The sequence below is a fragment of the Patiria miniata genome, unplaced genomic scaffold (assembly GCF_015706575.1).
Source record: "Patiria miniata isolate m_02_andy unplaced genomic scaffold, ASM1570657v1 HiC_scaffold_9, whole genome shotgun sequence".
Taxonomy (NCBI): domain Eukaryota; kingdom Metazoa; phylum Echinodermata; class Asteroidea; order Valvatida; family Asterinidae; genus Patiria; species Patiria miniata.
In genome coordinates this window covers 28,194,348-28,208,538 of record NW_024037076.1, presented here as the reverse complement: position 1 = coordinate 28,208,538, position 14,191 = coordinate 28,194,348, and the positions used below count along the sequence as shown (strand labels likewise).

The window sequence follows — 14,191 nt, the reverse complement described above, 5'->3', positions numbered from 1 at the left end:
CCAGTACAACAAATTTCAGTCGTCCACAGCTCACTTGATTTGAAAAGCTCAAGTTCTGTGTACTGTGATGAACCAGAACTCACAAATGAACCTGGCAAAACCACATTGGAACCTACTAAAATAATATTTGGAACGAACTTATGAATCACCAAATGCAAGGTTATTAAGGGACGAGGAAGCAGGCTACATTGGCGAGTTGCAGGCAAGTTCGCACTGGCGCTTTACGGGTGATCAACTCATGAACGATCCACTTGTGAACACCAGTACTGGAATTTGTATCCTTGTGGAGTCATTTCTTTGTTCTCGTGTAGTCGTGTACTAAAGTTTTCGAGTTTGAAAGTGTACTTTCAAAATGCTCCTATTTTAACCAGAATTAATTTCCTGGGCTGAAATTCGGACTTCATATCCCTTACATAAAATACTTCAATTTGTGACGGATCAACATGCCTTAGAAATTCCTAGTTTTTGAGTAAAATCCATATATCTATTTCGTGATTTGTGGAGACGTATTCACCTATAGAAATTGCTCTGTGGAGACATGTTTTGTTCCCTATTGTGCACATGTCTCAGATCACACACACACCATGTTTGTTTATGATGTAAATCGAGAATTTCCTAATGTTTTGTTCATACTTTGTACATGTTCTCAAATCGAGGACGCCCTCGATTTGACTCTTGTCCTCAATTACATAGGGATGTTTCACATGATTTACACCACGCACACACACGCTGTGCACTTCATAACATAGCGGTGAAGTACCGGTATATCCTTGTCTTAAAGGGAATATACATCATTTGCTTTTGCTGTAATTTTCAGAAATGGATGGAATTGGGGGGTTGGAAATATATTGACACTAACTTTTTTGAGGTTTTGGGTTCGAAAATGCTATAAAAACCAAGAAAAACGATCATTTTCCTGTAGTCTGGTTCCCTGACTCCATATAAGAAGAAACAGAGCAGTTTACATTCATTGGGGAATTGTAAGGTCAGGGAACCAGTCTAGCTGGCTCGTACCCGTTCATAGGTTTGTAATCGATTGCAAACAAGTGCGATGGTCAATTGGGGCCAGTATTTGAAAAAAAAGCCAGTTGTTTCCAACGCTGATCGGCCGATCAGGGTTGGAAATTGATACAAAAATACCACTTTTCTTGAAAATGACAGTATACCAGGTGCCATGATTTTACAGGATGCTTTACACAGTCATTCACTTACAGTCCAGCAAGGTATTTCAAAATGATTTGGTAGTTTTATTTTTTGATGTTTGCAAATGTTGTATTTTCCCTTTAACACGATTATTTACCACAAACCATTTCTTCTGAATCGTGTTAAATTTAGTCTTAGGGGAACTGGAACCCTCTGTTTTTTGCTTCTTGAAAACGGTGGAATCAAGAGTCTGATTCGGAAATTTGTTTCAATTCTATTTGATTCCCACACTAATGCACCTACCGGTAGTGCCAAAATCCCTAACAGTCCTAAATCCTCCAATTTTAATATGATTTTGCACACCCCCTAGGGAGTTAAGGTTTTAACTTCGCAAACCTTCCACATTGTCCATAAACAGGGCTAGCAGTTGTTTTCACAGTGTACACACTGCATACTACAGTACCAGACAGGTTGTCTCAGATAAGCAATCCACAATGGATTGATCTGGAAACAATTAGTAAAATGAGTGATGGCCTGTTACTCACTATTTGCATGTATATCATCTCTCTACCTGCCCTACTTAATCACAATTATTAATTAAAGATCCCCATCAGTTCATCCATCACACCGTGGCTGGAGCCTCAGAATCATGGGCATCCCAGCCACCGTCCCTCCCACGCTTCTGTCTCGGCTCACCTGGCTGCCTTTTCCTGTTGTCCACTCGTTTTTCCCCCCTCTCCCCACTTGATTCCCTTTATACGAGTATTGACCGCCCCGTGTCAGTGGTAATAACTAGACTCTTACACGGGTGTTGATAACGACTGCATGGAGTGACAGGTCTCGCAAGCCCTGCCATTCAACTGAGCCGTCGATAATCTCGCACTCTGACAGTCGTTCCATTCGAGGAGTGAACGTCATCTCCAAAAAAAAATTAAATTAAATTTGCACGTTAAATTTTGTCTAATCTATCAAGTGCATCCACTTGAAAGGTTTGATGTCAAGTCAGCTGCATGTTTGCATGGGAGTGAGATTTTCTAACAGACCCCTCTCATAGACAGCCATCTTCGTAGGAAAATTACAACTAACATGAGCGCATTATGCCCAAATTTTCTGTGAAATACGGCACAGCCAATGCGCGTCACCAAAATTTGAGTCCCTAAATGCCGATGCACGTGACAATCTGTAGGCAGTGATGTCATTTGATCTACATGTATAGGTCATTCCTGCTGCTAAATTTTTAAGATGATTGGTCATTTCATAGGTGCAGCTTACTGTTACAAGATCCCTTTTTTTGGGGCGGGGGGAGGTTTGACCAATTTGTATTTGGGGGTGGACCATGATGAGCAGTGATATAGCCATATGACAGTTCACGATGGACAGGGCTGGACACCCTTTAAAGGCCTTTTCACACTAGAGCCGCTCAACCCGGGTTGAAGTTAACCCTGGGCGAACCCAGTGCCACCCCGGGTTAACTTTTTTTAGTGTTCAACCCCTTGTTCGAACCCGCATCGCTTCACACTTGTTTCATGCAAACCAAGCTTATTTCTCTCAGTTACTAATGTTTTGAACCCTGGCAACAGTTTCAACCAGGGTTAAAAACCTCAACCCTGGTCTGGAGCAGGGTTGAGTTCAACATGGGGCAAAACCAATCTCAGGGTTGACGCAGGGTTGACGCAGGGTTGAAAATGTTCAACTGTGAAACGTCGCATGTTTTCAACCCTGCGTCAATCCCGCGTCTACCCTCAGACGCGGGTGGTGCTGTTCATGTTGGCCTGTTGTTTTTGCACAGAGTTGACTGACTTGGCTGAAAAAAACGACAGTTTGCTGACCAAAGTGATTAATTGTATGGAAGGGGGGGGGGGGGTGATAATGGCACCTCCCCAGCAATGCTGAATTTATTGGTATTCAATATTTTTATTTGACATTCATTGTTGTCAGAGGTACAATAAACCATAGTATGGCTTTTTTTCACCCTAAACCTGTCTCGCGGCCCATAAAAACGTACATTGAAGCCACAGACATTAAGCTTTTTTTTGCTGCAATAACGTGTTCTGAAATTTGCACCCACAAGGTCCACTTGAAGTATAAAAACAACAATAAACACAATGTAGCAATACCAAAGATTATGACATGCCCTTTGACTCCCAACTACATGTACTTTTCTGCAATAAATGCTCGAGAGCGCTGTGTTGAGATTAATTTTAGAAGTTCATGCTTGACTCCCCATTCCCCCCCCCCTAAATATTGGCTGTCCTTGATTTGAACGGGACGTTTTTTGATTGACTTGTATTTTGGATTGCACACATGCACAGTGCAGTGAGCCCTTTGGTATATTAACCTTTTGTTTGATCAGTCACAGACAGTCAAATATTCTTTCCACTTGACTTCCCCTTTTACACATTTTAGGCAGGCTTGTCACTAACAGTCAGATCATATTTCTATAGTTAGGCACAGTTACTGTAGTCATATTTCATGTACAGACAAAAGCAGGTGACTGGAAGACACAGCTGGCTTATCAATCTCCTACAGCCAAAGCATATAGCTGTATCAAGTTTAAGAACAATCACATCCAGTTAATCCTGCTTAAAGGGAAAATACAACATTTGCAAACATCAAAAAATAAAACTACCAAATCATTTTGAAATACCTTGCTGGACTGTTAGTGAATGACAGTGTAAAGCATCCTGTAAAATCATGGCACCTGGTATGCTGTCATTTTCAAGAAAAGTGGTATTTTTGTATCAATTTCCAACGCTGATCGGCCGATCAACGTTTGAAATAACTGGCCTTTTTTCAAATACTGGCCCCAATTGACCATCGCACTTGTTTGCAATCGATTACACACCTATGAACGGGTACAAGCCAGCTAGACTGGTTCCCTGGCCTTACAATTCCCCAATGTATGTAAACTGCTCTGTTTCTTTTTAAATGGAGTCAGGGAACCAGACTACAGGAAAATGATTGTTTTTCTTGTTTTTATAGCATTTTTGAACCCAAAACCTCAAAAAAGTCAGTGTAACTATATTTGCTATATATTTCCAACCCCCCAATTCCATCCATTTCTGAAAATTACAGCAAAAGCAAATGATGTATATTCCCTTTAAAGGGAGCACTCAACTGTTTAAAACAGTCACATTTTTTTGACTAGTGGGTTGGTCGGTTGAATTTGCCAGCCAGAGAGGGAGGGATATGGAGTGGAGTTCTGTTGCCTTGTGGCCTCGTGGTTAAGGGCACTGGATTCGTGGTCTGTGGGTAAAGCTGCGGGTTGTGGGTTCGAGTCCAGCTCGGGTCATGGTGTGTGTGCCTTTGAGCAAGGCACTTTGTCACTCATTGCTTCTCTCCACCCAGGAGTAAATGGGTACCTGTGAGGGCAGAGATGGTTATTGTGATTGAATTAGCTTGCTTGCGCCTAACAGGCAGCATCGAGCTGTATACTCCCCAGGGAGCTGAGATGGTATTTGGAATGTTTAATTGGCCCAGTGATCAGGGGTAATAATAATACTGTAAGTGCTGTGATTTAGTTTACTAATTAGAGCGTTCTTAAATGCCGATTATTATTATTATTATTACATGTATATGACTTGGGGCCTACATGTACATGTACACCAAATTCGTACAAAACCGAATTGACCAATTGACTTAACCCTCCTGCTACCTGAACTATCACAGACAGTCAAAAAAAAATATCTTCTTCCCTGCCATGCCTTTTACACAGGCTAGTCACCAGCAGTCAGATCATATTTTGAGCAAGCACTGTGACTAGTCAAATTCAGTCAACAGACAAAAGCAGGCAAGTCTTAGGCACATCTGGCTTATCAATCACCTACAGTCAAAACATACATATCAAGTTACATAAACAGTCTCAGCCAGTCAATCCTGCTTTATGTGGGCTGGGAGCTCCTAACTGTTAAAAACAGTCACTTGATTGATTTTGACTGAAAGGACAACTTTGCACAGAATGTGTGTTTGCATCGGATTGTTAATATACCGTTCACCGTTCATGTATACAATGTAAGTGTATGCTGGTAAAATGGCAACACAGTTCCCTGTATTAAAGGGAATATACATCATTTGCTTTTGCTGTAATTTTCAGAAATGGATGGAATTGGGGGGGTTGGAAATATATACATGTAGCAAATATAGTTACACTGACTTTTTTGAGGTTTTGGGTTCGAAAATGCTATAAAAACCAAGAAAAACAATCATTTTCCTGTAGTCTGGTTCCCTGACTCCATTTAAGAAGAAACAGAGCAGTTTACATATATTGGGGAATTGTAAGGTCAGGGAACCAGTCTAGCTGGCTTGTACCCGTTCATAGGGGTGTAATCGATTGCAAACAAGTGCGATGGTCAACTGGGGCCAGTATTTGAAAAAAAAGCCAGTTTTTTCCAACGCTGATCGGCCGATCGGCGTTGGAAATTGATACAAAACTACCACTTTTCTTGATAATGACAGTATACCAGGTGCCATGATTTTACAGGATGCTTTACACTGGCATTCACTAACAGTCCAGCAAGGTATTTCAAAATGATTTGGTAGTTTTATTTTTTGATGTTTGCAAATGTTGTATTTTCCCTTTAAGCCCAATATACAAATGTATACCAGTACATCGTCACAATTTTGCTGAAGGACAAATTCCCTTTTCCCTCAGTACACTAAATTTGCCTCCATGTGAAAACTGTGACGACATGTACAATGTGCAAAGCTCAGAGCTTATTTACCTATTGCCCTGAAATGAACATGCTGGTGACATACTCCCATAAAAAAAAACAACCTGAAGAATGTCACTGACTTGTTTAATGTGGCCGCGGATCCATTCCTCTCCACTGGCTGACGTGGCCTTAAGCTCACCTGCAGGGAGGGAAGAGGCAGCGGGCGAAGCACCTGTCACTAATTGGATCATTGTCGTGATACGGCCGAACACAAATTGATCATCACCCTGCGTTTTATTAGCTGCTCTGCTTAATCACGTCTGCATTAGCCGATCGGTACACTGAGAAATTATACTGAGGTGATATATCCGAGTTGCTGTAATGATGTACAAAAGGCTTAAATGTTGTACTTGAACACATCCGCTGTTACAGCCAATTAATTTCTATTTTGGTCTGAGACAATACGGCAAGGCTCTTGAAAGTCAATTGAATCACTGTATTGCGAAGTACTATACCAGTAGGTGAGTATCCTTTTTGAGAGAAGAGCGTGCAGCAAAACTTTATCGTCGGTGCGAGAGGAAAAGTTCTCTTGCAAAAAAGGAGACATCGGGTTCACCGTATTGAAAACGAATACACCATTTAATTATACAATGTATATCTGCACTTGAGTGGCAGAACTTTACGCGTCTACACATGCATACTTTGTACATATCTTCGTGTCTGTGCAACAAGGTCGTATCTCCTAAAATGGGCCGTATGTGAAACGCGAATTTCAGAATGTCAAAAGGTGGTATCTCACTTAAAATAACCCGGATGTACACACAAAGTCAATGGACGTCGAGATATGACCTTGTTGCACAGAGCATATTCTTGCGAGATACCGGTACGACCTTGTTGCAGGAGTGTATTCGTGCGAGAAACGACTTTGTTGCAGAATATAGTTACAACCTTGTTGTACTGACGCGATGATATGTGTTACTTGATATTTATCTGGAAACACACCTACCGATCAATGCCCCCCCCCCCCCAAAGAACCCGATTTAAATTTTTTTTTTTTTGTTAGTAACGTTGCAATATCCAAAAAAATCAACAAAAGCAGTACATTTGCACCCCTCCCCTTACTTTTTATATTAAATTTGGGTCTGAATATTTTTGGATCCACTTTTTGCGGGAACAAAAAAAAAATACTTAGGCCCCCCCCCCCCCCAAAAAATTGTGTTCTGGATCTGGCCTCGCTCCCAATTTAACAATTTAATCTTGCTCAAAGTGAAGAAAGGGGCTGTTACCAAGTACCCTGTGAAATTACTCCTGCCTGAACTGGTTTTGATCGAAAGAAAACAATCATTGAGGATGATTTTTTTTTTAAAGTGTGCCTAATGGCACCAAAAATTGTGCATAGATTTTCCCTGTTTTTCTTCAAAATGTATGGTGGCCACCGAGCTAACTTCTTTAAATCTGTCTTTCCAAAACTCTCATTACTTTTTTTTACAACCAAGAACATTCCGAAACCAGTTTCACAACCTGATTATTAAAACTATGCAGGAACAGAAACTGGTTTCAGTGGAAAGAGTTGCAATGTTGTTTCAGATAGTTCTGGGAACCAAACGAAAAAACATATTTGACCAGGAAATTACCCCAACATGTTTTTGAACGGGGCATCTATTGATTCCCAAGAAATCGATGGTGCATTCTGTGTACATGAAACTTTTCCTGAATACGAAATGGACTGTAACTTTGTCTAATGCGAAAGATAATTTGTTGTATGACACCTCATCCACAGATTCTGTATCTTGATTGGCCGAGAGTGAGTCACATGCTATTCGCTAGTTTTGCTATCTTGCTGTGCATGGCAACCATATACGCATAGCAACCGGTAACTATATATTGTGTGCAAATGCATACGGGTCTGCGTCTCTTAAAATCAAGCAGACTCTGGGGGAGAGGCGTTATAAAACAAATATTGACTGCTTTAACTCGTGTATAGTAAAACTAGCCTCCCGAGGTGATCCAGGTAGCATTCCATTTTCCCTTGGCTTTGCCTCGGGGGAAAATATAATGCTCCATGGATCTCCCAGGAGGCTAATTTTACTTCACCACTTGAAGCAGTCAATATTTGTATACTTACTGTTTGATAATGTTCGAAACAGTAGGTTTCATATTTCAATAACTGTTGAAAAATGCATACGTACGTACATGTACATGTACGTGCATACATGTACACGTGCAGTACGAGGAGTTCATTCTTCGATTTATATCAAGTTAAGATAAAACTATTTAACATTCTGTGGGCCAGTGGAAGTGATACGCGTAGGTATTCATACACAGGTCGACTGAAAAAAAATGTCAATGCACTTGACTTTTCGGCAATTCCATACAAAAGCGGACATTTTGTCATTCTGTAACCGACCTCATTATAGGCCTAATTCATAACTTGCAAACGAAAAGAAGTTTTTCAAAAGATTAAAGTGGAAATAAAAGGTACCAAGTTTTATTTTCACTTTCGTTTTTTTGAAAAAGAAAAAACTTCTTTTCATTTACGAATCAGGAATAACAATGAAGTCTGTTACGAAATGACAAAACATCTGTCTGCGTGGAATTGCACATTTATATTTTCTAGGGGTGTTAAACTGTACATGTTCGTAGCATCTTTTGATTTTGTGCATTTTTGGTGTGTTAGGAACTGAGACAACAGAAAACAGAAAGTTTCATGCACAATCTTTATGGCTCTCCTACAATAGGACTCTGTTGTTGGCGCATGTTAAAACCATTAATGTTTTCTTCGGAACGATACCCTGTCATGCAGAAAAAAATGTCACTGGGTATTTGATATCCTTGAGGTTTTCTCATTAAATCGGTAGGTCTGTTTCTATACCATTGTTTCTACATACGTACCTTTAAAGGTAAATATTACAAAGAAATTCTTCAGCTAATTAGTAATCTCGTGTTAACTGCAGACAGTTTTTCTCTCAGGCAGAAAGCCCGGGCATGCATGCACCGACGCACTCGGCGCACACCGTGCCTACGTTGAACCTTGATACAGCCTCTTTGGGCTCCCATTGTTAATCTGATCAAGCCTAGGGAGTATCAGTCAACCGTCTCCCCCACAGTGTGTTCTCCCATAATGTGTGTTCCAGTTTGCGGACCGCCCCAGGGCACCACTTAATAAATTGCTGGGGGGGGGGGGGGGCTGTATTGTGTTGTATGTGTTAGTGCAGGGCCGTTAATGATCATCGGTAAAAGGTCTTGCGCTTCGGTGATGGTGATTTTTGTTGTGAATATAAGCACTAGTAATATTTTGAAACAGTCCACGTTGCTTTTGGTGTTTTTTTTAAATGAAAGATTAAAAACAAATATATATGGGAATCATTTTTGCTGAAATACATATAGGTTGTGCTAACAGGAGTATTTCAATACTAGCACCATTCTTGTTTACTTTCATTATTGGCCAGTGCAGAATGTATATTTTATATTTAAACGAATAGTTTAATGTGGTGATAATCAGATGCCACAGTTTTGCAGGTAACAATTACATGTACATGTATACATGCACATGCATGCCTGGTCTTTCCTGTGGTAGATACGGTACATGTACCATGTACATGTAGAGCACATGATAAATTGAGACCGATAGGTTTGAGTGGTATAAGCTACCGTACATGTATGTACTGTACATGTGCCGGTACACATGTACATATGTATACATGTACTCAATTTTCTCCTAACGTGTCATTTCCCATGAATCACGAGGAGTGGTGAAAAGTGGAAATTGTAGCTTTCCTTTTGTTTGTACATCTGTGCGGCGTCAAGAACCGTCTTTATTCAGGCATGATTACTTTTCAAATGTTGGATTGACCCTTGGGATGGGGTTGGGGAATGGAAAGGAATTACATGTATTGCATGCATGTTGGATATTGTGTACATTTTATTATACAAATCATCCGTCCTGTTCTGATTTGGGTAACAGAAACTATGCTCATATTTTTTTTTAGACCTGTTTAGGAAAAGATCATTTTATCATACCGGTAGGCAGTGGTTGAGAGGGGACAAGGGAGCATTTGTGCCCCCATCTTTTTGAAAAATGTGTCTGTTGCCCCCCCCCCCCCCCCCCCCGAGACACAGGTACCTATGTATGTAGAAACATTCTTACATTGCAACATGTACAGTATATACATGTATATGTACTTGCTTTGATTAAAAAAACAAGCATACTTTTTTCAAATACATCAAAGTAATTTCATTGTCTTTTTAACACAGTGACTGCAAAATCCATGTGCAAGTCTGCTCAGTGTTTAACATTCAATAGTGGATTCTATTTAGTGGAATTACAGAAAAAAAACATGTTTTTGAATGGAAACACCACCAGCAATGAGGTGCACAATAAGTTGAATGGGTAGGTTCTTCATGCCAAGAAGACCATTTGTAGGTGAAGGCAGTTACAATCAGAGACCATGGAGCAAATTCGGTGATGTTTTTTTAAGGTCAGTTTTGAATACCCGGTTTCCAAAATTGAAACTGAATAGTGGAATTCAAACCGAATTAAAAAAAAAATCCAGATAAAAATCCCACCACTACCTGCAGCATGCATACATGGTCCAGTACCTGAGTACCATCTTTTACATATTGTAACATGTGCCTGTTATCTAAATTATTGTTTAAACCGTTTCCCTTCAAAATGATTAAGTGGAAATAAATATGAATGAATGAATGAACATATATTGTGATTTGATTTTGGTTTTTCTCTCCAGATGGACCGGCGGGTGAAGCTGGTAGATCTAAATGAGCAGATCTGCTGCAAGCTGTGCAACGGCTACCTCATAGACGCCACCACTATCACTGAGTGCCTCCACACATGTGAGTATACTGTAGAGTAAATATCTTGGAGTGCAGTGGCCTTGTGGCCTGGTGCACTGAACACACGATCTTACGGCTAGTTCTGCTGGTTACTGGTTCAATTCCAGGCTGGGGTGTACATGTGTCCTTTGGCAAAGCACTTTGTCACTAGGAACCATCCATTTTGCTAGGAACCATCCTCAATCCTCCAAATCCTCCAATATTGTGCACTTATGTTCAAATGAAGGATACACACTGCCTCAATCCTTCAAAATCCTCCAGCATCAGATTGGGCCTGATGACCTGGATCCTCGATTATCCTCCCGAGGCAAAATCCTCTTTATTTTGCCCTCAATACTGCAAAATCCTCTTATGCCTCAATTTTCAAAGGACCTTAATGCTTTGAAATCCTCAGTTTTGCAAAGAGGATTTTGGAGTATATGAGAAGGTTTTTATAGGGTTTAAATTAAACAAACAAATTAAAAATTCTTTAGGACAAACTAATTGAATTTGTTGAGGAGCAGGAACGGTTATCCTCAACTTTATTATTATTTAATTATTTATTTAATTCTTGTTTATCCTGGGGAGACCTTTCAGTGGAACACTGTTTTTCAAAGGTGCCCAGCAGTTACAACAAGCATACAATAGTATAAAAATAACAACATTACAAAGATATAATTAAGAACATTAATTAATAAACAGTAAAATGAGACAAGGTTAATCACGGTTGTTACATTGGCAGTAAAAATACAAAAACAAGACATACGTGTACCATATAATATTAAACTGTCAGGTTCGTGTAGAGGCGCTTAAAACTGGCAAGAGTGGGAGGCAACGGATGTTTAAGTGTCGCAGGGAGGTTATTGAAAGAATTAACTCCACGAAACGCAAAGTTACGTGTTCCTGATTTAGATTTGGATAACGAAGAAACTAGACTACCTTGAGAAACAGAATATTCCTGCTTTTTCATATTAAACAATTATTATTATTGAACAATTAAAAAAAAAAACTAAAGAAAAACAAGTCCATACATTGATGCCTCTATAATGTTCAAATATAGAAAACTATGTTTTAAATAAACCATGGAAACTCCATCATGAAAAGCCGAGATTCATGCATATTTTCAGCAGCAAGATGGGTGCCTCCATTTAATAGAAAACCCCTGCACAATGCTTCGCACTCTTAGTTGAGGACAGCTGCGATTTGATATGGACTCTCATTGTTGAGTGCAGTGGACGGACGTTGAAAATCACAATTGAAAATTGAAAATCCCCGGAGAGTTGAGCTGTTGACTTAACATTTTACATTAATGAAGCGAAGTATCTGGATGGATCCCATGCGTACGTGCACTAACTGAGAATTTTTTTTTTATATTGTAGTTGAACCACATGGATGGGAAGTACATGTACATGTACATGTACATGTGTTTCTCTCTCTGTGCACATGTAGGCCTACTAATCTTTAAATCGGAACAAAAACCAAGAATATGTATTGGCATGGATTTGGTAATTTACAACATTTGATTTTGCTGTAACTTTCAGAAATGGATGGATTTGGGTATTTTTTTTGCAAATATTGTTACACCGACCTTTTTAAAGTTGTGTTCATAAATGTTGGATAAACCAACATGTAACCGATTGCAAATAAAATGTGGTAAATTGGGGGCAGTAGTTAAAATAAGTCAGGTTTGTTCCAAAAATGGTCAGTCGACCATCGTTGGAAATTGATACAAAAATTCCACTTTTCTTGAAAGTGACAGCACACCAGGTGCAATGATTTCACAGGATGCTTGAGACTATTACTCACTTACTGTCAAGTAAGGTATTTTATGATAATTTGGTAGTTTTGTTTTTTGATGTTTGCAAATGTTGTACATGTATTGCCTTTAATTGTAGTGATGCAAATTAGACCAAAAAGACATTGTTTCTTTTGTTTTGTCTTGCTCTTTATTTTTTCATGCCTTTTGATTGTAGTCTCTGGTTCATGAATTATACTACTAAGATTGACAAAAAAGTAGGATAATATTTTTAGAAAATGTGACACATTTAAGAGAAACATTGAAATTTGTTCTCTATGGCTATTTTCAAGTTTCACCCGAAACGGTAGATTTTGTTTTAGATATTTTAGATTGCCGTTTTTCTAGCAACAGAAAAGTTATCACATTTGCTTAAGACATCACACACACACACACACAAAATAATAATCTGCCAAAAATTTTGTTATTGAATAAATCGCTTTACAAATACCGTAATTCATGCGTACAGCATCTTTTGTGCTTTCCGGGTGCATTTTTTACCATAAGCCAACTCTGAGCAAGCTTTCGCTTAATTGCTAAATTTCCATCTGGCATGTCTGGAATCTAGGGCCCGTATATCTGCGTGAAGGTCTCCACTCCGTGCGGACTGCTTTCTATCGTGGATGAAATAAAATTAATCAGTTGATTGCACAGGTGGTACAAAATGTAAAGTGCTGAATGTACATATATACAGGGACAAGTGTACAGAGCAGTCCACTGCAGTAATACATGCAGCCAATTATTATGAAACACATTGCTGGCTGTTTACATCGGCTGGCTATTTATAGTCTTTCAGTTTCATCTCTGGAAAAGCAATGTTCAGTAGGGCTGTGCATTGGAACTGGGTACCAAAGTATCCCACTGTTAATGTCAGGAACCGGTTCCAGATTATGGAATCAGGTATCAAAATTCCATCTTATGAATAGTTAATGCGGTACCCGCTGCTATGTACATCAGATTCGAACCAGCCAATCGATCCCATTAGCTCGGTGGCCGAGTGGTAAGACATCTGCACTAGAAAGCAGGAGGTCGTGGGCTCGAGTCCCACCCGAGTGATTTTTTTTCCAACTTTCACTCTGGAGGTAGCACACTGAGTATACAGTGTTTATACGTCGGTGAAGGGCAAACCTAATTTGACTAGATGATTATCGTTTAAAACCAGAATTTCAAATTGCAGAATTTCAATCTCTGCTTTTGGGGGCATGGCAGTCCGAAAAATAAATATCAAGTTGAATTGATTAAATTCTCAAGCATGACCTTAATGGCAAGCTCTCCAATGACGGATGCTCTGACAGAAATTCTGCTCGCTACAAGTAACATTATAGAGCCTGAAAAAGATTCAATTATACAACTGACATGCAGATCCTTGTCATTTGATTGGTGGAACTCACATCACATGACATGCATTATTGCTCCCAAACATGCTGGGGCTCGAAAACTCCCATTCACCCATGGTGAATGGGATTTACTATTCAACAGTTCCGGATCATCCTTGTTCCGTGGCGCGGTATTTGTGTGCCAATGCATGCTGGTGTGCGCGTTGAGCGTTGCGCATAGCGCATATTGTTCCCCACAGAGCTACAGAGTTGGGTTCAAACATTGCGTGAAGGGGTGATTTGGATAAGAGAAATACATTTCCCACCAATTTTGTATTGAAATAGAAGTTCATTTGAACTGTCAATCAAATGACAACGATCTATATGTCGGATATAAACAAATATTGAGTGGCTTCAAATTGTGAAATGGGAGGAATCTTATCGCTCGGTAAAAT

At 39.6% G+C, this 14,191-nt stretch overlaps 1 protein-coding gene across 1 annotated transcript in view; it reads left to right on the top strand.

Moving 5' to 3' along the window:
- Positions 1-10,196: 10,196 nt before the first annotated feature.
- LOC119721001 (polycomb group RING finger protein 3-like) overlaps positions 10,197-14,191 on the top strand; it is a 34,868-nt gene continuing 30,873 nt past the window's right edge. The window contains exons 1-2 of the mRNA XM_038190866.1: positions 10,197-10,214; positions 10,541-10,646. Of these exons, the coding sequence (XP_038046794.1) occupies positions 10,197-10,214; positions 10,541-10,646 (124 nt within the window). The remainder of the gene's footprint in view (positions 10,215-10,540; positions 10,647-14,191) is intronic.